The sequence below is a fragment of the Carettochelys insculpta genome, chromosome 1, assembly GCF_033958435.1.
Source record: "Carettochelys insculpta isolate YL-2023 chromosome 1, ASM3395843v1, whole genome shotgun sequence".
Classification (NCBI taxonomy): Eukaryota; Metazoa; Chordata; order Testudines; family Carettochelyidae; genus Carettochelys; species Carettochelys insculpta.
The window spans coordinates 220,136,354-220,159,015 of record NC_134137.1 but is presented as its reverse complement, the minus strand read 5'-3'; the positions used below and the strand labels follow the sequence as shown (position 1 = coordinate 220,159,015).

At 41.7% G+C, this 22,662-nt stretch overlaps 2 protein-coding genes across 2 annotated transcripts in view; both read right to left on the bottom strand.

The window, feature by feature from the left end:
- Positions 1 to 13,194, bottom strand: part of TBX19 (T-box transcription factor 19) — a 51,724-nt gene extending 38,530 nt beyond the window's left edge. Inside the window, exons 1-3 of the mRNA XM_074999812.1 lie at positions 13,140 to 13,194; positions 12,177 to 12,206; positions 10,498 to 10,540 (exon numbers count right to left, since the gene is read on the bottom strand). Of these exons, the coding sequence (XP_074855913.1) occupies positions 10,498 to 10,525 (28 nt within the window). The 5' untranslated portion in view covers positions 10,526 to 10,540; positions 12,177 to 12,206; positions 13,140 to 13,194. The remainder of the gene's footprint in view (positions 1 to 10,497; positions 10,541 to 12,176; positions 12,207 to 13,139) is intronic.
- Positions 10,403 to 21,343, bottom strand: SFT2D2 (SFT2 domain containing 2). Its single transcript, XM_074999837.1, has 8 exons — positions 21,208 to 21,343; positions 19,079 to 19,165; positions 18,038 to 18,123; positions 15,976 to 16,057; positions 13,293 to 13,328; positions 13,140 to 13,198; positions 12,177 to 12,206; positions 10,403 to 10,540 (listed from the first exon to the last, which is right to left on the bottom strand). Exons 1-8 carry the CDS (start codon positions 21,268 to 21,270, stop codon positions 10,501 to 10,503), a joined length of 483 nt encoding a protein of 160 aa, XP_074855938.1. The 5' UTR covers positions 21,271 to 21,343; the 3' UTR covers positions 10,403 to 10,500.
- Positions 21,344 to 22,662: the final 1,319 nt, after the last annotated feature.

Below are 22,662 nucleotides of genomic sequence, written 5' to 3'. Positions count from 1 at the left end.
TGGATGGCACCTAAATTGAAGAGGCCTCATTTTGCAGAAGGACTAGCACCTCCATATCATATTTTTTTTTATAAAAAAAGCGGGGGAGGGAGCAGCAGGAGTGCGTCATCTTTGAAAAAAATTTTTTTACTTCTTTCCCCCCATCCCACTGATGGCATTGTCCAAAACCACTGAGGGCCTGTCTATGCTTACTGGGTGGCTGATGCTCTGGAGATTGATCTTGTCAGGTGCAATTTAGCAGATCTAGTATGGACCCACTAACATGAACACCGAGGCATCCCTGTCAACCCCACTACTCCTAGCAGTTACGAGAAGTAAAGGAAGTCAAGGGGAGAGTTTCTCCAGCCAACCTTCTACTGTGGGGATGGCACAGAAAATTGATAAAAGGTAGGACTCAGCTACACAACTCCAGCTACGTGAACTGCATACCTTAAATCAATTTTCTCTCCTAATGTAGACCTGGCACAAGTCTGTCATCCTCATGAGAGTCATACCCTGTTTAGGTAGGCAATGCAGAACTAGCATGTGCTGAGAGTGTTTATCAGCAGTGGAAAGGAATCCACCTCATGCCTGCTGTAAGAGTGGGATCCACAGGCTTGAAAAGAAATGTGGGCAATATTGTATTAGATACAGTCTGGGGAGGAAAGGGAGATGGTGTGTAGGAGCTTTCCTACATTTAAATACAAATGCAATCAAAGCCGCCCTTCCTGCATCTGTGTTTCATGCTACACCAAACACCAAGTCAGAGGGGGCCATACCAAATAGGCCCAGTAGCATCCTTCATGCAAGTGTCAACTTACAAAGTTGAGGGTGTTGGTATTAACTGAATTATGGACCTCACCCCTGACTTTCTACTTAACAGTATGAAAAATGAGCCGAGTCTTTGTTCTCCCACAATCCTGTCACCCTGAGACAGAGTTACAGCAAAGCCAGTGGGACAGCCCTGAAATAGCTGCTCCAACCTACCCCATGAACACACGTGTCATGTCATCATTGCCCCTTGCTTATTACCGCAGAAACCTAAAAGCCCAAATCTTCAAAGCCACCCCCTCCTCCATGGCCTGCCAGAGGGTACCTGAGAAAACTACCAAAAGGACAATAAAAATATGCCCATCTCAAATCTTCTTCTCATTTACACCTACAGTTAAGTGCTCCAGCTCTCAATGTACTCATGCTTGCTTTCTCTCTCTGTGAGCTCACAGGAGCAGAAATGAAAAAGGAGCAGCAACCTACTTCTCTGGAATCACCTGTGCTTGATGGGATGGGCAATCACCATAGCACCCTAAAACTCCAGATTGCTACTACTTAGACTGGGACAATAGGGAAGGTGCAAATAGATATTAAGCCCTCTCAGCTCCCAACACCAAATTCCTTACACCGCTGGGAACTTCCCCCAGCAAATCAAAACCTCAATAAAAAGGAACAGTAAAAGTTGGTAAAAATGGGAACATCATTCATCTCTCAGTCTCTCACCCCAAAAGGGACATATGCTACCAGCCTACAACCTAAAAAAGGACAGTCTCTGCCCCTGAATTTGTGAGGGGCGTAACAAGATCCACTGACTCGAAACTGAACCTAGAAAAACGGAAGGCTAGACATGAGTATCAAGTGTTTAACAGTAAAGGTAATTAACCCTTGAAACAAACTTACCTAGGAATGTGGCTGATTCTCCAATCACTATGAAGTCTTAAAATCAAGACTAGGTACATTTCCAAAAGATATACTCTTGTTCAGCCAGACATCATAGGCTTGAGGCAGAACACATTTGGTGACTTTCTGGACTGTATTATGCAAGAAGTCAGATTAGCTGATCATATTGGACTCTTCTACGTTTACTCTAAGGACCTGATAGACAGTAAACTCTTAAGGTCTCTGTCTTCATGTGCGTTGAGACAATGTTTGAAGACAGTTGGGCCCTCGCTGACTGGTTTTCCACTGAAAAATTTACTTTCAGCTGTGTGTGTGTGTGTGGGGGCGGGGTTGGTTCAAAAATTTCTAAAAATTCTCAGTGTTGTTGGAAATAGTTTATTTTCCACTGGAAATATTGTTCCCATCTCTAGAGCTCCCTTACTGCTTCTCAGCCTGCCTAGGGGGATGTTGGGGAGCTTGGGGTCTTCAGGCTCTATGGGCCAGGGCTTCCAGTTCCTCAGCAGACTTGGGAGCTGCAGCTCCCAGAGCTCCTGGCAGCAGCCCCAAGACCCTCAGAAACATTTTAAAAATGTTAAAATAAAATCACTGCATCTTATCCTGTAAGAATTTCCATTTTTTGTACCTTTTTAATTTCAGAATTTCCCACAGAATGGGAATTCCAGTTACCAACTCTCTCAAGGGCTGGCTGAAGACTGTTGAAAGAACTGAACTAAGAACTATCACAAACTTCTCCATCACCTGCTGTAAGTGCAATGTGCACTGCCTTCTCTAACCTAGCAGCAGGTGTAGATTTAGTACATCTGTATATATTAAAAATCCTAAATGTTGACAAATTGTAAAGTCGCTTCCTTGAGCACACTTTGGTTTGTTATGAAATATGCTCAAGAGATCAAACAATCGATGTCACTCAGGTTTATTAAAGCAGTACAAGGGAGAAAAAGTTACTATCTAATGCCAGTCTCCAAAGAATACTGTTACACAGTGAGATTACACTCACCTTATGCAAGCATGCGCCAAGAAGTTCTAAAGCCATCTTTTTACGCCCTACTTGTTTACCAGTAAAAAGGTACTCTATTTGTCACCTGAAATTAAATGTAATCCCTTTTTTACTTTGTTTCTAGTACCATGGTGTACTTTATGTTTAGTTCTGAATCTGTGCATTCCAGATCATACAATACCCAAATCTTTCTTCTGAGCAAAAAAATTCCAGGTACTAAGAGGCATAAGGACACTTTCTAGGTTTCTGTAACACCTTTCTTTTTGCTGGGGGAAAGAAAAAAAAAAAATGCATTTACTGATACTGACAGTTACCTAACTTACCCAAACCCAGTCGCACTTCAATGTGCTATGGGAAATGTAGTGTGTGTGTGTACCAGATGAAAAAAGGGTACAGGCCAATTTGGCCTCTATAACAACTGCTTTACTAATGTTTAATGATAGATATTCTTAAATACTTGGAATATGTTGCAAATAGCATTATCAGCCTAATGTACAGATATGGCAGCCCACCTATATATTAGTCAACACAAACAGAACACTTTACTACACATAATTCTCCCCCTAGGGGGAGCTGAGAACACACACAGTAATTAGCCATATTGCTTAATGCACACTACAGGTTGTGTCTCCCTAGCCTGGCACCCTTGGAACCTGACCGGTGCTGAACCAGAGAATTTGCTGGACCACAGGAGGTCAATATCATCTAGCAGAGGGGTTCCTAAACTTTATACAATTGGGACCTGGATTTTTTCAGTACCTTTTTTGGAGCCCAACAATATATACACATTTAAAAATGAATATATTTCCACTGTTTACTATTTATTCACAACAATAATAGTACATAGTGATAATTTGTATATTTTCTAATAACAGGTAGTTTTTATTTCTCCAAGGACTGGTACTGAGTCATGGACCACGCTTTGGGAAACACTGGTCTAGCACATTATGACACTTCAGCATTCTTACAAGGCCTCTAAGGGTCAATTGCAGCTATATAACATCACAGAACACTGAGAGCCAGGACTGGTAGCTGTAAACAAACTTTATGAGACAGTGGGAAACCTGGCCACATCAAGTGTAAACGGTCATCCAGCTAACTAAAATCAAGCCAGATTATGGATGTTGCCAGATGAGTGTGAGCTAGACTAGAGAGGTTCAACATGTAGTGAAAGGAACTTGTGATACAGTATGCAGTAGAAATCACCTACCCAGAATAGAGCCTAGAATGTTGTGGCTACAACCAGACATGTCACTCTTCCTTTTATTCAAAATATATTGTATACAGGTCTTGAAGAGTGTCAGTAACTACAACCAGCCAAAAAAATAAAGGGCATACTAAGATTTTAAAAACCTGCCTCTGATTTTTGGTCAAGGGACTTGACCAAGAACAGAAAAGACAGTGTCGAAGACAAGATTTGTCCAAGTGTTACTGGCTCCAAATCCTAAGTTCACTCTATAGCTCCTCACTTGATCTTTATTTCATTTCACACCAAAAAGGCAAAAGATGCCATTTTTATTCATGAATAACTTCATTTGCAGTTTCATCAGAAAACTCTGCATCATTTAATTTAAAAATGAAAAGCAATTATTGAAAGGCACCAGATCATTAACTGCGGTATCAACTTTATTGAAAAACAATGATGTTCACATGTCTTAGGATGTAGCTTCATTACAGAAAAAATATTGCAAATAAGTTAAAAAATGTTTACTGAACAAAGTCAGACAAAGCAACCAGGATATATACAAAGGGTCCAGAAGCAGATAATACAAAACAGTTATTGTAGCAGAGAAATTCACAAAATGTTTTACAAAAATCCCTCAGTTGACAAAAAATTTTTTAAAAATATTACATAATATTTCAAAGCGCAGCACAAGATTTTAAAAATGGAATGTCCCCATAGTTAGCAGCTGTGCTTCTCTTCACAAACTGGTTATGATTTACTATGCTCTTATCATGAATGCATTTGCAATTCAGACAAAAGCATGTTTTGTGAGTAATTTTGCTGAATGATTTTTAGATACTATAACAATACTACAGAGATCTTGGGGGGGGCGTGGATCTTGAAAAGGAGGCATTAACATGATGAAAAGAAAGCAACTGAGCTGATTGCAAACTGTTTTTAGAAATTAAACAGGTTAAAACAATGTATTGCAGTCATACAAAAAAGGGTCATCTTCTGGTTCATGGAGACTGGCCAAACATGTTTCCCAACCCAGAGATCTACAATGCAGTTTTTGACCACCATGTTTAATAAGAAAAGAAGTGTGGCTATATAGCAAACTACATACTAGAAACAGTGGGTCACACATCTGCATTAAAAGATAAAGTAGATGCAGGTTGCTCCCAATGTACAGATATTTGGCACAGTGTTTCAACTCGTTGAATGAAACCTGCCCCAGAGATCTGGTAGCTTCACTGTCTATTCCAGAACATACATATGACATGTGAAACTTAAACTAAATTTTTACAAGATATTTTCTGTACCTAAAACTTGGTGCAGAGTACAACACACATTTCCTTGGATTTCAGGATTGCTCATTCAACTTGTCTTTAATATTCAATAGTTATAAAATTATTAACAAGATTGGATATTGTGTTCTTCTAAAATTTGGTTATCACTAAAAAAAATCTCAGGCAGTGTCAGTATTCAAAGTGCACTTCATTATGTGTCAAAGTGAGGTCCTACTCTGAAGAATGATTAAAAATTGCATATAGGCTTTCCAGATGCTCCAGAACTGATGTGCTTTCTTTACAGGCGAAAAGATTTTCCCTAACTTCCGTTCCTAGTGAATCTGACAAGTCAGGCTTTTTGGAAACAAAGAAAAAACTTCCAGTCTAGAACTGTATTTTAAGGCTTTTTTTTTTTTTTTTGGTTTAAGTAGCATGTATTAACATGGATTGCAGCTTCAGCAAATGAAAGACAAGCTGGTTTGAGACTTTCAAGTATATCTAAGGGAGCTAGATGCCTGAATCCCTCTGAGTTTGGAACCCATATCCCTTAGTATTCTTTGAAAATCTCAGCTCTCATGGCTGTAACACCTTGTACAACTAGGAGAGAGCCTGATAAGAGAAAGAAACTTTGAGATCCAAAAAATTAGACTATTTTCTATGCATTCTCAACACACACTGAGCAGAAAAATGTTGAATATGAGGGACTGTACACAGGAACCTGGAGGTTTTAAGATATCTAACAACTCATCAATAAATAACCCATTAGAACACAATACACAAGGAAACTTGTTTTACAGACAGAACTGACTGCCTTCTCAGTGCAATTGAGTTCACAGGGAATATGTTCTACTCTCCAGTTTCATCATTTCCACATTAGCTACAGCATTATGTTGTTTGATAGCACAGTGGATGAGGTGTATATGCAAGGCAGGTAGAATACAATGGCTAACGTAGGACACAGGCATACAATAGGACAGGTTAATTACAAGCACAGTTATGGGAATGCAACGTGTCACTAACCAGCCAAGTATTCAGCTGCCATCAAACACAGCAGCCATAAGAACAGAGATTTAGTGAGTAAGTAGAAGTCATAAGTCTTTGTTTCAGTAGAATTAAGCAGTTTTATTAGGGAAAGCCATTTGGAGGTGAACACACAAACCTGAGTGTTTCTCATATTGGAGAGAGTCTAGATGGAGTCCTTCCTACCAATTTAGCCCCCCACCACAACAGTATGGTTCAAAACTTCACAGTGCCAGAGGATGACATGAACTTTGTTATAACTCAAGTGGTTATTATGCCCCCACTCTTTCTGCCCTCCCCTTTCTTTTTAAGTTGTGAATGCTGCTTCCCTACCTCTCCCCCTTAAAGACATTCAGCACCCCCCGCCCACCCCCCGCCACACAATTAACTAAAGTTTACTTCTTATAGCTTATTGACTCAAGAGCTGCCCAGCTGGAACTCTGTGTTTCAAAGACCTCGTGGATCTGAAATTCAAGACACCCAGACGCTCTGCGTGCTGGCAACGAAGTGACAGTATGGCTCAAAACCCTAAATTCCCTACTTACAAGAATCACCTATTCTGCTAAAAAGTGAGCAGAAGGGTTCTAAGTAGCTAATATGCAGATATGAAAGTTTTATCCAGTGTATACAACTGAGGTTTGACGCTGGTGCTCTGGTGCAACAATCCAGGGCAAGCGCTAGCCCTTTAGGAAAGCAGTAAAGGTCAAGGAACGAGTGATCTGAGAGCAGGAACAAGTAATCCAGCACTACAAGATATTGTGGCTAAGCTCCTACATTAGTGGACCTGCTTAACAGCATTTTTTTTAAGGAGGAGCTAGAGCGGGAAGAGAAGAATCTCTATTCTACTTGCATAGAGCTTTCTGAGAGTTCCCCCAGAGACAGTAGCGCTAAAATAAATTTGGCCTTGGGCAAGGCATTAAGAGAGATTTTCCAACTGCCTCTTTCAGAAGCATTTTGTAAACCCTGGAAAGAGTCTCAATAAAAAAAACTGGATACAACCCTTTGGCAGGATACAGACTGGGACATAGCTCAGATCCCCGCTAGGCTGAGGCACACAAGTGAAGTTACTTGACTTAGTTGGGGCAGGAGGAGGGAGCATAACATCTTAACTCCCAGCTTTCTCTTTTAACCACTACATCATGCAGCCTTGAGGAGGCATAATAAATCAAAGAACCATATTTTAAAAAGTGACTCGCTGGAAATGAGATCTCAGAAGCATCTGAAATAAAAAAGAAGCCAAAGGAAGCCAAACCTCCCAAAGCAAATGTGATGCTGTTGTGAGAGATGGACAAGGCTTTTGTATGTGTCTAAGCAGAGTTTTGTTTTCAGGCTGTCACAAAGCCTATGAAAATCACTTCCCCGGAGAAAACTCAATGGCTGGACTATGCTTGGTATCCACCCGCCTGCAAATCGTGTGAGAAGTCAGACCTCCAAAAGGGGGAACACAGTATTCCAATCAGCAACAGAACAAGTCAAGCAGCTGCTTCAAGAACAGCAACAGGCGACAACATGAATGGGCAACAGGACCTAGTTCTCCCCAAGTTGTCCACTTGCGGATGATTTGGAAGAGGGACCGTAACTGACCTGAGCCTAGGTGATGCATTTGCCACCTCAGGAAGGATATTTTATGAGTGTATGCTGCTGCCCTGCGAGTGCCTTAGGAAGTCTGTGTCAACCCAGACAAGCTGTCTGCTCAGCAACTAGGGACCATGGACAGTCAGAGGTTATAATTGTGTACAGATTCTGACTTCAAGTGGGAGGCTGCTACAGTTGGAAAAAGTCAGCCCTCACACACCTGCTGTCACAGCAGGACCTTAGTAGCATAAAGATAAAGGCAGAATGGCTTCTCTGATAGAAGTGGAATAGTTCAATACTGTATGGATGGGAACCCAGGAGAACTAATGTACATACAGAGGAGAGCAGAAAGGTGGTTGTTACAGGGAAGTTCCACAGTTTCCACCCACAGAACTGCAACATAGGCTAAGACAACAGATCAGGGCATCAGCCTAGGCTGCAGAGCCTCTATTCCTGGGGAAAGAGAGAGAGATTGATGCGACCTGTTAAAACCTGGGTGATCCAGAGAAGCTACTGCTGTATCATGACTCCTGATTTTTAAAGCCATACAGGTAGAAACAGGAAAGTATCTTGGGTCCTTTACTGTTCCTTCCTTGAAAGGAAGGAGCTCAGGAAAGTACAAGTTGGCATATTAATTCCCCATTTCTCCTCATTCACACACAATTTTATGGGGGAAAATGTTTTCTATAGCTCTTCCATACTTCCAAGCGTAGCTGGGGCATATTTTTAAGGTCTGTTCTGTTCCTGATGATTTGTAAGAAAGTAACTTTAGCCACAAGAAGCCCACAGATAACTATTTAAACTGGATGATGGCCTTTGACGAGTATCTTGTGACAGCGGAATGCACTCAGCTCTCTAGAATAACTGCAAGACACAAAGGTTTGGGTTTTTATGTTTTTACACAACTTCTCAGTTTTTAACAAGTTTCCTGGATGCCATGAAACTGGTTTCTTTCGTGGGGCTGATGCACTGTTTAGTTGATGGCCTGACAAAAGTTAATTTGGCTATGAGACATGGGTAAGGTCATAGCTATGCTACCAATGGGAAAGTTTGCCCTTAGGTTACAAGTTGCAAACAAACTCCCAGATGTGGTCATGTTTGGGGGGGTGGGGGGGGCCAGATAGGGCCTTAAGGGACAAAAGGATGAAGACTGAGAAAAAAAAAAAAAAAAAAAAAAGAACACACCAGATTTTGCATACATTCATCTACTAAGCTTCACTGATCATCATCTTCCCAGAACATGGTCTCAGCCTACGAAGTGAAAGATAAGCTTTGGTACAAGTTTAGGGTAAAGCTTCATTAAAAAGAGATGCAAAGTGGTGAAGCAGTGTCCACACAGCAGAAGAGTGTCAGAGGACAGAACAGATACCAAGTTTGCCAATCAACCACTGTATAACTTGGAGGCAGATGACGCTGTGCGGTGCTCACAAAAGAGCTTAGTTAAGGACTCACAGAGAGAGGATGCTAAGATGGCTTTGGAACTTGATGCATCATAAAAATCCCAGCCATTAAGTATAATTTGTTCAAATCTGGCAGTTTAATACTGCATGCATGTCCTTCCTGATAGCAAGGATAGCTTCATGTCACTCTCCTCAGAATACAGGCACTGGAAGATCATACATCTGTGCATTTCTTCTAATCCACAGAGTGACATTTGAATCACAGGGGGATTTAAATGATCTCTCACCTCTGTGCAGAGAAGTGAGAAACGTAATGAACCAGTGAGCGCTATAAGCCAGAAGAACAGGGTCCTCTGCCTTTTCTAATGCTGTTTCGGCCACCCTTTGCAGAGGGAAAGTGTGGTATTTTTAAAGGGTGCATAAAAATGCTTTCCTATTTTAAAATAAACACAAGGACCATTTAGAATAAATTTCCAATAGAGTCTGTGCCCAGAAAAACTGTTTTCCCATTTTTCCTACCGGTCTTGGGTTGCATTACCTAACCTGATGTGAGAAATGCAGCTCCCTGTCCTCCTTTACAATACTACATGCTGCTGTAGGCAAGTTGCAGAAATCAGGTCCCTAATGGGTAAAAGGCCTCTTAATTTACCTTGGTTACACTGAACTCCTGGGCAGTCTTCCCAGTGGTGATCTGTGCCCTTTTTTTTTTTTTTAAATTATTTTACAGAGAAACTGTCAATAGTTTAAACCCACACTTTAGCAGTTGGGTTAAAAAAATGAAACTTTCAAAAATATTTAGTCAAAATAGTTTTCCCATTTAGACTTAAACCTTCTCTGGTCATGTCCCAAAACCAATCACTTCACCACTGGACTCCTGCACGAGAGCGAGAAAGTGAGAACAGACCAGGTGAGTTTCACTATCTAGTGCACAAATTAAACAAAAAGCTAAATGGGTTTTAAAATTATTTCATAGCTAGGAGGTCACAAGGTGCAGGCCCGATCTACTGTAGAACAAATTCTCAGCTGGTTAAAAATAGCATAATTTCATTGAAGAAAACAGAGCCATGTTGCTTTACACCAGTGAGATATCTATTCTTTTTTTGAATCTAAAAAGGTGTCTTTTAATCTAACAGTTTAAATGTTAACTGTTTCAGTCTGCACAAATGGTGTCATTTATCTAAAACACCATGTTTAGCTGGACTTAATGCAATAGAAAGCACCACTTCATCATTCTGACTCACATAATTGTTTATAGGCAACTGAATGTGCTGGATTTCAATATAAATCAGCCTCCCACCACAAGCTGCAAGGCATGTGTTTAAGACAAGTAGGAAGAGGCACATCAAATGGTTAGCAGAATTTGACTGTACGTCCTATAATTTCACAGAACAGCCCATATACCTGTTATGACAGACAAACAGTAAAACATTTCTTCACAGCATCCCTGTGGGGGAGAGGGAGAGAGAAAAATAGTGATATGACTGGGCTGCTTTTCCAAATATATCATTGCAGTAACCAAGATAGGCTGCTTAAAGACTTGAACATTTATTCCTACGTAGTGTACAATTCCATATGTAAGGCTGTAGGATTCCCCCTTGAATTGTACATGTCTGCAACGTGTCTAGTGATATGTACATAGTGGATACAGTTGGAAGTTTAATTGAAGGGACAGGTGCACCTAGGTACCTGTCAGGAGAGGGGAAGGAAGAAGAGGTACGGAGGCTGAGAAGAGGGAAGAGAGAGCATGCCGAAATTGGACACAGGTGTTTGTATGCATGCATGCATGCTTAAAAAAGTATGGAAAGAAAACCTTAAATGCATATATGAAAATCTAAATTAAGTTCCCACAGTATAGCTAGTTTAGCCCTTGTTAACCTGCAGCACTTTGAATTATTGCTTTGTTTTCCAAAATGTAATTTTTAGGATTCCATTGCAGATTATGTCTACTGGGGAACACTCAGGAAAGTTAAGGTAAGTCAACTACAGGAGTGAATTAAATGCCCAAGAATTAGAACACCTGTGTGGATGCTTGCATTTGAGGAGATGAAGTGGAGTTTAGTGCATTGAGATTAAGGCCAGGTCTACAGTACAGACCTATATTGGTATAATTGTCACTCAGGTGTGTGTGGGGGAAAAAGAAAAAAAAAAAAAAAAAGTCAGCCAACCTAACGCTGTGGTGTAGAAAGGGCTATCTTGATGGGAGAGTTTCACCCACTGACATAGTTCATGTCCCTGAGAAGTGGTAGCTAACTACACTGATGGCAGAGCTCTCCCTCATTGGCTTAGGCTGGGAGTCGCCATTAAAAGGGCTGAACTCATACTGATGCAGTGTTTTAAGTCTAGATATGCTCTAAGTACAAAATGGAACTTATTGGTATGCATGAGGAGCTAAGACATGTTGCAAGAGATCATTCAAGATAAAGTGGGCAGTTCACAACTCTGCACTCAGAGGGCATCTCCTCCAGGGTTGTGCCAACATTTCATTTGGAAGGGTGGATGATTTCTACAGGTGAGAAAACCAATCAGTTTGTCACTAGGGATCTGGGGGGGTTTGGCAGACAAGCTTCTCACCAACATTTTGGAGGGGGTGGTGTTTGAGAATATGGGAGAGTTTACCAACACGTGAAATTTATATGACTGCATATGCAAATAGTCTTGTGCAAGCCTCTGAATGCAAAAACACCTTTCAGTTAATGTAACTCCCCAAAAAAAAAAAAAATATATATATATATATATATATCAGGCAAGTTTCAGCAAAAAAGCTAGTGAACGCGGAGACCTCCAAAGCTTCCTGAAAAGTTTAGGTGGTGGAGAGAGGAGAGGGAGGAGGCAAGAACAGAAAGAGAAATGGAAGCACTCCTAATACCCCACTGCATGTCCCACCCCAGAGGCAGCTATATTTCAGTCACATGTGAAAAATTGAGGTGTTTAGTTTGTAATCAACTCTAAGCTCATTCAGGGGAAAAAAAAAACAACTGTAGCACAATCAAATAAGGGTTATACATTTAGGGTGGAGTTAACCTTAAAGCAACATTTAATGATTATTCACTAATACTGGAAAGAAAAGAAATCCAGCTTACCTTGCAAATGGTATAAAAGAAATGCTATACCTAAGAGAGGAAGACAAGATTTAAAAAAAACCTGAATTACCACTTGTTTCAGATTATAGCGGAGTCACACATAAAAAGCAACAACTCCTCCCCACACCACACAGAAATATCAAAACAAAAAGCAGTCAAGTAGCACTTTAAAGGACTAGCAAAATAGTTTATTAGGTGAGCTTTCGTGGGACACACCCACTTCTTCAGACCATAGCCAGACCAGAACAGACTCAATATTTAAGGCATAGAGAACCAAAAACAGTAAGCAAGGAGGACAAATCAGAAAAAGATAATCAAGGTGAGCAAATCAGAGAGTGGAGGGGTTGAGGGGGAAGGTCAAGAATTAGATTGAGTTAAGTATGCAGATGAGCCCCTATAGTGACTCCGGGGCTCGTCTGCATACTTGGCCCAAGTAGTGCCATTCCATTCCGGCCCCACTCCAAACAGATCACTGAAGCAGAAAGCAAACAAGCCATCTGATCTCAAATACCTTGTAGGACAGCCACTCATGAAGAGAAGATTATTAGGATTCATTTGCCTAGGTGGTTCATGCTTGGGTGCCCAGAGGAAAGAACTCCCCAACCACAATTCATAAAACCTCTCAATCCTCTGACAATCTATTAACTGAAGCTAGTTATAATCCAGGTCACTCAGGGGGTAGGGAAGAGCACAGACAGCTTTAGCAGAGGTTCACAGGTTCAGTTACATCCATAGAAACCAGTAAGCCAATGGCACCAAACCTGAACAATCCTGCACTCCTTCATGCCAGATTTTAAGTGCTTGCAGCTGGAGCCAGGCCCAGGAACTGCTGTCACGGTACAGGCTCACAACTTTACCCCTCCCCAGAACTTTCTTGGCTACAAGTCAAAATGCATGTTCAAGAGAAGTATAATCATTGTATTCAGAGGTTTCTCCCCGTTAGGAGGAGAAAAAATAACCTACCATGCCAACGCAAAAAACTGCAAAATGCAGAAGATGAGAGCAAGTCCCTTGTTGTGCCACTGAAAGAAGAAAAATGAGTCAATAATGCAATCAAATACCGAGGATATATATTTGCTAGCATATGCAAGCTATATACAAGAACCAAATACTCACCCAGAAGGCAGAACACAATGTTAGTATGAGACACAGCTGGAAGAGACCACAGAATTTCAGTTAAAAGAGAGACTACTTCTCAGTTAGGAAAAAAATGTTCATATAAAAAGGAAGACAAATGAAATGCAATATTTTACCTGATCCAGCGTAAAAATAGTTACACTCATTCATCCCTTGCTATATGAGCACTATTAGTTCCCAACTTCCTGCTTGTAGGTGAAAACTCATAAGAGAGACACTAAATTACCATTAAAATGCAGGTAAAAGTCTCCGATTGGTTCCTAGGCTCCTAACTTGGGGAAGGAGTGGCAGCAGGTGGCGCTGCTTTTGAAAGGTAAGTGAACTTTAGGATTGGGGGCGGACAGGAGGCCTTAAGGCTACAGTGGGTTGGGTCTGTGGGGTGGGCAGGCAGGCAGGCGGGGGGGGGGGGGGGGGGGGGGGGCGGGGCGTTTAAAGCTGTTGCAGGTTGGCTGTGGGGGTCAGTGGTGGGTCAGGCTGCAGTGGTTTGGGTGTGCCGGGCCAGTTGGGTGGGGAGGGGTTAGGCTTGTACTAGCAGGGGAGTTCACTTGTCCAGTGAACAAAAGGTGAGTATGCGTCCCAAGTGAGTAATCATCAGTGAAGTATTTGTTTAATGAGGGATGAGTGTGTTTACATTGCTCTGCCCACACCACTTCCGAACAGGAAGTGAAACAAGCAGGTGACCATTATAGCTGTTGTCAAGGAAGAGCAAGAGACTCCCACCACTTGTCACAATTTCTGTAAGTTCCTACTTTTTCCCAGGCCATTTTTGGGAGTTGGTGTACTCATTCCAGTAGCACTGCTTCACCTGCGAACCCACACAGAACCAGACTTTCTAGCTGTGCTCTGGCTGCAGCTCTCATCTGCTTAGCTCTGAATATGCTATGAACCTGTTTCCTACTGAAATCACTCAAACAGCAGCCCCTGGGCACAGCCTCCCAGTTCTGTCAACCGGGACTGTTAAGAGTGTCAGCTACCTTTTTTGCTAATGCTTTGTTTATTTAAAGCTGTTACAAGGCTTCACTATAGGAATGAGCCATCTATCTCACAACTCTGTAATGCCTACAATTCATAACTATTACAAAATAGGAATGGCATATTTATGACACTGTCAGAGTGGCTTGGTGCTGGACTCCTTAAACTTACAATTGAAGATATGCACTTCCGCTTTGGCCAGGTCTACACTACAGACCTACATCAGAATAACTACATTGCTTGGGATAGTAAAAAAAAAAATCCACAGCCCTAAGTGATCCAGTTATTATGACCACACTCCCTGTGTAGACAGCACCATGTAGACAGGAGAGTTTCTCCAGTCAACAGAGCTACCACCTCTCAGGAGCATGATAAAATACATCAATAAGGAGAGCATCTTTGCTGAACTGCTGAAGCTGTACTGCTGTGGCTCTATATGTGAAGACAGTCCTCTGCTGAGAAGCTTCAAAACTGAAAGAGCCAAACAACCAGCTCGGTCAGAGGTTTTCAAGCTATGCCTAAAGAATCTGCAAAAGGTTGTTGTTACTACTGAACAGTAGTTATCAACTTGGTGTCTGCAGCTTACACTTAACATTCCCAAAAGTGTCTGAACCTCCATTCAAAGGGTGCATCTACATGTACCACTTCTTCCGGAAGCAGCATGGTAATAAGCCATCCAGAAGATGCTAATGAGGCATGGATGTAAATTTCCCATGCCTCATTAGCATATGGGCACATGAGTTGGAGTCCAGAAGAAGCTTCTTCCGGACTCCAAAATACATGTGCAGATGTGCGGCCCGTGGGGCTCTTCTGAAAGGATGGTTTTGAGGAAGAAGGGGCTTCCAGAAGAAGGGTTTCCTTCCAGAAGATCCCTGCAGGCCACGTGTCTGTATGTGTATTTTGGAGTCTGGAGGAGTTTCTTCCAGACCCCGAATCAGGTGTTCATATGCTAATGAGGTGTGGGAAATTTACATCCGTGCCTCATTAGCATCTTCAGGATGGCTCATTACCATGCCGCTTCCGGAAGAAGTAGCACATGAAGAAAACAGCCAAAATGTTTTAGGAATCCACAATGAAAACCACTGACCTAGGTGCATTTAGCTAAGCTGCAAACTTCCCATACAAATTCAATGATATATCAATTTGTAAGCCACTTTAGGATGACTAGAATTTCCAAGCACTCTCTTATGAAACTCCATCTACAGACACTCTACCAAAGAGTGAAACAAGCAGCTAGGACAGGTAGGAAAGAGATCAAAGTAAGAGGGTTGACACTACAACATAACATTTGTCTGCCTGCCTCTCCATTTGTTTCCTCCCTAATCCTTCTTTTAATACCTCTCAGTTCTGCTCCCACTTTTGCACAGACCTTTCATGTTGCCTGTGCATATATCAGATTTCTCCAAAGCCACTTCTGCAACCCCTAGTTAGCCCTTCAATAATTATTCTATTTCTTCATGCCCCTGAAACAATGGCCTCATACTGTATTGGCCTGACTTTGTCTATACTCTTCAGTGCACAGAACTTGTCTTTTACTGCGTTTTCTAGCACAAAACATCTCCCAGTAATAAAGCAGAAAGATTTTAAGAATAGCACAATGAAATGTAACTACCACAAAACGCTACTGACTACTTTACAATGGAATTTAATCACGATTCCATGCAAGTTAAAACAATCCTTTGATACTTACCAGCATAACGACAGTAGCTATCAAACGAGTGGGCTCAAACATTCTTTTCAATTGTCTCATAGGTCCCATAAGAAAAATAGTGCTGTAACGAGCAAAACATAGCAGACAGACAAAACATTGACACAGCAACAAAATGAGATTGTAAGGTGCAATAATCAAGCATGCTTACGCTGCTCACATAAATTGAGATGTTGTCATGGAGGGTCACTACTATACTAGATACCAGGGCCTATAGTATCATGGTGATTGATGCTACCTATATAGCAAAGAGAGCTAGGCAGTAGTATAAAACAAAAATCAATACACAATGGAGAATGGGGAAGATACATTCTGAGAACTGGGCACCAAACAACTTCAGATAGTCTTGGGAAGAAGCAGTTGCTGATACTTGTAACAGATTTGGACAGATATGGAGTCTAAACATTGCAAAATGGGCATGGAGACAAAAGTTCCCATCCCAGACCTCCATTCTGATGTGCTAAAAGTGATGCCTGGACTACATTTACACACACTAATCAATGAGTTTACTACATATAAAGGCATGACTCAGTCTTAAAGTGCCATGAGACTCAGCTGACTGTAGAACAGTGCAATTCAGATTAAATTATTGATCAGATTTTTATTTTTTAAAAATCTTAGCTTGTTTTGTCCACCTACATTAATCTTTTCTTCCTGGTTTTAAGATGACTCCTCTCTTCTTGCCTGCTGCTGACAACTGGCTGCCATTGCTTCAGTCAAGAGCAGACCAAGATACAATATAATAGAGGAAATGGGTGGCAGGAGAGAAGGAAACTCCAAGCCAGCCCCAGATGATGAGACAGGAGTGGCCAAGAAGAGTACTCCTGTGAAGATCAGCCAGATGTCATGTACCTATGACATCTGCATTCAGCATGCTTAATTCTACCACATGCCAAGGATGACAGAGGAATCACTCTGGTCTTCCCTCCCTCCTGGGCACATAGGAAGAGTTACAGTCAATTTACACACTGCATGAAAACATATCCCTTTTATTAGCTTTGAATTTCGCAACTTATACTTTTAATTGCCTATCTTCTGATACTTCTGTTAAGAGTCAGAGAGAATAGACTATCCTGCACAAATCTGTCTAGAAGATTTAGTACTTGTATCAGTCATTTTATTCATCTTTTCCTAAAGTAAACAATTCCAATCTTTTTAATCTTTCCAAGAGAACTTTTCCATGCTTTTGATCATTCTCACAGCTCTTCTTAAATGAAATCTTTACATAATAAAGAATGAAAAGAAAAGGTTAATAAAATTAAGGACCCACACATTCTTGAACACATCAACTTGTGTCCCCACTTAACAAACCAAGCTTTATATTTCAAGTTCCGTAATGTGCTGTTTGAGATGGGGTGACCATTATAGCACGCAATATTCCAGATGAGGCTGAACCTTCGATTTAGGCACTGGCATTATGGTAGTTTCTACATTATTTGCCACTCCATTCCTTTTATAGCCTTACATTGTTTGTTTTTATCATGTCAGCTACACATTAAGAGATCTTCAGTGAGATATTTACACTGATGTTCAAGTCTCTTTGGAAGGCAGTGAGACTACCTACACAGCTGAAGTTTTTTGTTTTTTGTTTTTTTTTAAAAACATAGATCCTGTCAGAGCAGACCAGAAGCCTACCTCATCAGATGGGTGTCTCCAACATGGACCAATAGCTCAAGGTTCAAAGGAAAGTGCAAAAAACCACAGTGATGCACTAAATATGTACGTTCCTGACCCTCTGGCAAGCATGAAATTTGATCCCTCTTATTTCAATTAGTAGGTCCACACAATACTTTATTCAAACAGGAAAGACAAAATGCTAGTTGAAATGGCTTCTTTTCTCAAGATTTGGACTGTTTAAATCACTCGTGTTTGCCCCTTTTCTGTTATTTCTGAATTTGAGGGATTTGCATAGATAGAAGTGAACATTCAGCCTCACATCCCATCATTTCCACCCCTTAAACAAGCATGTGTGCATTCACACACCATCATTCTGTACCCATTTTCTGCCATTGCATTGGACAGCTAATTTATAGAACTCGGTTACCTCCCAAGGGATGCAATATTCCCCAGAGTGTAAAATACTGCGAAGAGAATTAGTCCTTTCCTTGGCACCCACAGCAGGCAGGTTCCCTGAAGAGAAAAATAAGAGAATAAAAAAATTGTTTCACGCTGCAATAAAAATAGCCCCAAAACAGTAACACTGCAGAAGCACGAGAAAATTTAAACCTAAAGACAGTTACAAAGCTCAGTTTGCGTTTGTTCTCACTCTTTATAGAGATTAGAGAATTTCATTTGATGACAGAGCCTCGTTTCCTTTTTCATGAAAAGTGTTTTAGTTTTTTTTTTTTTTTTTTATTTGCACCAAGGATGGGACAGTCCCTGAAACTAATATCAATCTCTGCACAGATATGTAATTTTGCCAGACTTGTACAGATCTTATTCTTTACACAAAAGTAGGAATACCTGATACACAGATATAGTATAAAATGATGTAGTTCCATCTACAAGGACAGTTTTACCATGCCAGGGGTTATATTTGCATTTACAACAAAAGTGTTCCTTCTGACTCTGTTATAACAGTTTGATCTGACCTGTGTAGACTGACTAAATCATGCTACCATACAATCCCTCAATTTGCTTACGTAGATGAACTCAGTATGGCCTAGCTCTGTTCTCCTGCCTGTCCTGAATCCCATTCCTTTCCTGCAAACCAGCATTAACTTACCACTTCCATCCCACTTAGCCTGTATCACACCATTCCCCTTGGTACTCGAGAATCCGTTTCCATACAACATGTATTGCATATTGATATATATACATACATCAACCAGTTCAACATAAATCAAAGAGGGAGTGCCTTTTTTTTTTTTTTTGTTTTTTGGTTTTTTTTTCAAATAGTTGCCTTTCATAGTGCTCCCTTCCAAATCCAGATGCCCGCTCAAAGTCTCATGTAGCTTGCAGAACTAGGGCTAGTTCAGACATCATTTGGTTAGCCACTTTGGGATAAGAGGTGCTATAAAAGGTACTGCAGCCCAAAAAGCACACACTTCCTCCTAGAACTGAAACTGACAAACAGAGAACTTACCAGGATAGAGCACAGAACTCCTGTGGCAAAACAAGCGATGAAGCCTTTCACTCTTGTGCCCCAGCTTAATGAAGTTGCATCAACAATCTGAAAACCAAAAACAAAGAGACACAGCCTTTAGTCATTAACTTGTACCTCAATTTCACCAGAGAAACTTTATGGACCTCTCTCAAATCAACAGTTTAAGCATCATCTGCTAAATATTGCACTAAAACATAAGACAAATAAAAAAAAACTGATCCGTGTTCAACAGCAATACTGCTATCAGAGAACTCAGTTTTGAAACCACACTGCTAACAGAATTCCCACAGAAGTAATTGAGAGCTGTGCGTTATTACCTTCAGAATGAGGTCCCAATCGAGTCATACATGCCTGAAATAAATTAATAGCTTGCCCCGATCCTGTACAGTCTGTGTAGTTCCCTTATATTATATCTACATGTCTAATCTATTCTGTTCTTTAGGCAGATACATACTCACCTCAGTGAGCATATATTCTTCACCTCCAAATTAAAGCCCCTGGTCCTGCATTTAAAACTTAGGCCAACCTAAAACCTTACTCAGGTGTGCAAAAAAAAAAATCACACACCTGAGAAATGTAATTAAACCAACCTAAGCCCTACCATACAAGATTCTTCCACAGAATTAGCTGTGGCCTCTAGTTGGGGTGGATTTACTACAGGGATTGAAAAACCCGTTCTGTCACTTTAATATATACACTATGACAAAGCAACAGTGAAGTTGCAACTTCACAGCTGTGACTCTATAGCACTTGTAGTGTAATCATATTGTCAATTATCTATCAGTTTTCCCCTCCCACCCTTCACTTCAATATTCACTAGAAGTGAAATCAGACAGAGTCCACTCAAATTTTGATTGGAAAAAGCAGCTTATAAAAAGCACCACAATTTTTCTCCTGTTGCGTTTTCTATGTTCAATTTACCTGTGCAGATAGAATATACCTCTGTTTCACCTGGGTAGTCAGAGGGAAGTCCCTGCAATGTATTTCCCACCCACAGACACCCAACTGGATCCACTCAACAGAAGATTACTGAACTCTAGAACTGATGAATACTTGAAGATGCAAGCCCTTCACACACTAGAGCATGTTTAGTTTTAGACTCGTGATGAGAGTGAGGAAAAGTTGGTGGGTTTATGAAATAGTTTTCATCAGTGCTTTTTTCTAGAAAAAAAGGTGCTGGAACTGAAGTCTGACGATGCCTCATAGAGGTTAGGGTGTTCAGTTTTAATGCACCAGTCCCCAGACTGCTGCGAAACTGGCAGTGAAATTTTTTCTGGTGTTCTAATAGAAAAAAAGGTGTTGGAATGTCATTCTAGTGCTTTCCACCAGAAAAAAAAAACAACCTCTTGTTTTCATCCATTCAAGAGGAAGTCATTTAAATGTGTGGTATCTGACTAGCTTCTAAAAGTTCAGATGCCTTTGTGTATACAAAACAGTCTTAAAAAATTAAGACCTTTCATTTAAGTTCCAGTCTCAAACCTCGGCTCAAGATTCAAGCTTTGCCACAAGTAGCCTTTTTATGAAATTCAGGAACAAAAAAGTGTTCATGCTTTTTGGTACAGACAAATACTTAAAAATAAAATAAAAAAAAAAAAAGTAACAAATAACCATTCCCCAGCAGTGTTTGCAACCCAAACAAGGTACCAGCCAGAACCTGAAAACGAAACCATACACCGAGATGAAACTGACTGCCCCCGTCTAAGGGAAAGCCATGCAGCGAGCCAACAGCCAGCCAGCCAGCGGACACAGTGGGTAGCTGCAATGCTTTCTCTCTGACCACCCGACAGACATGTTGTAAACAAACAGAACCTGCGCTCCCAAGGCCGTGCGCTCGGTGGGGGCTGGCTAGCACGACGTGTGTGCATGGACGGGAGGCTGCTGGAGCCCGAGCCCGGGGTTCCAGAGCAGCGTAGGCACAGGGGAGTGGGTGGCCACGACCCTCCAGCGCTGCAAGGTTCCCGGGGAGCAGTCCCACCGCGGGGGGTCAGGGAGCAGCTCCGGCGGGGCGGGCCTGTCACCCTCAGCTGCCTCCCCGCGGCCGGACACGAGCCCCCAGCCCCGCTCGCAGCTGGGCACGACACGGGCGGGGGGAAGGGGGGGAGCGTTACCTCACTCAGACCACCCTGGTCCTCCGCGTCCTGCCCGTTCAGCACGCGCTTGAGCTTGTCCATCCTGCCCGGCTCGCACCCCCGCGGCCCGTAGCTGCTACCGTCGCCGCCCGCTTCCGTCTACCTGGCGGCTGGGTCGCTCGCCCGCCCCACCCTCTCGGGACTACAACTCCCGGCGTTCACCGCGGCCAGGAAGACATCGGCTTGTCGTCAGTGTGTGCGGCGCATGGCGGGAAATGTAGTCCCGACCCGCTAGCGCGGTGCATGCTGGGAGCTATAGTCTCTTTTTTTTTTTGGCCTGCCTCTGGAAAAGGTGTGCTGCACCCCACTCGCGTGGCATTGGCTCCTGGCTAGTGGTGACTTGTGGGCTGCCGCTCCTTTTCTACACACGCACATGCTACATTCAGAGCTACCTCCATTGCAGCATTGCCAGCTCAGGATTTTATAGCAAACTTCCCCATACTTCACAAAACAAACCAGCAGTCATGTAGCGCTTTAAAGACGAACAAAATAATTTATTGGGTGATGAGCTTTTTTGGGGCACACCCACTTCCTCAGATTTGACAATATTTCTAGATCTGAAGAAGAAGGTCTTCAGTACAAAAACTCATCACCTAGTAAATCTTGGTTAGTCTTTAAAGTGCCACAGGACTGCTTTTTTGTTTTGTGGAAATACAGACTAACACAGCTATCTCTGTTGCTATTCCCAGTACCTGTTGCTTTCCCTAAAGCCCCAGCTCCTGAATTTAAAAAGTTTTTGAAGATTAATGATGCAGAAGAATGCTGGGAATGGCACCCAAGTCTAATCCAAAGGCTCAAATAACAGCACATATGAAAAGCAGCAAACATTTATTATTTTTAATCTCAGACTAACAGGTATTTTGGAGCATATGCTTTCATGGGAAAAGACCTGCTTCATTAGATGCGTGCAGTGGAGATTCCAGGGGAAACTAATTACACAGGCTCATGAAAAGAAGGGAGTCCCAACTAACAGGAAGGCTAAAGTCAATTCAGTCAGGGAGCACGTGGCCCAATTTCAGCAATTAATACGGAGGTGTGAACACCAAGAGAGGAGAAACTGCTTGTAAAATTGGTCAGCCACTCCCAGTCTCTGTTCAATCCATGACTGATGGTGTCAGATTTTCAAATAAATTGAACATCTGCTGTTTCTCTTTGGAGTCCGTTTTTGAAGTTTTTTGCTGCAGGATGGCTACTTTTAAATCTGTTACTGAGTGTGCAGGTAACAAAGAGGAAGCCATGCTAGTCTATACCCTATCAAAACAAAAAGCAGCCAAGTAGCACTTTAAAGAGATATAATGCAATTTCGATTTGCACTTAACTCGCATATACATTGGCCAAAATGGTCAGTCTCCATGTAAAAGAATAAATGGACACAAATCAGATGTCAGAAACGGTAACATAGAAAAGCCTGCAAGAGAACACTTCAATCTCCCT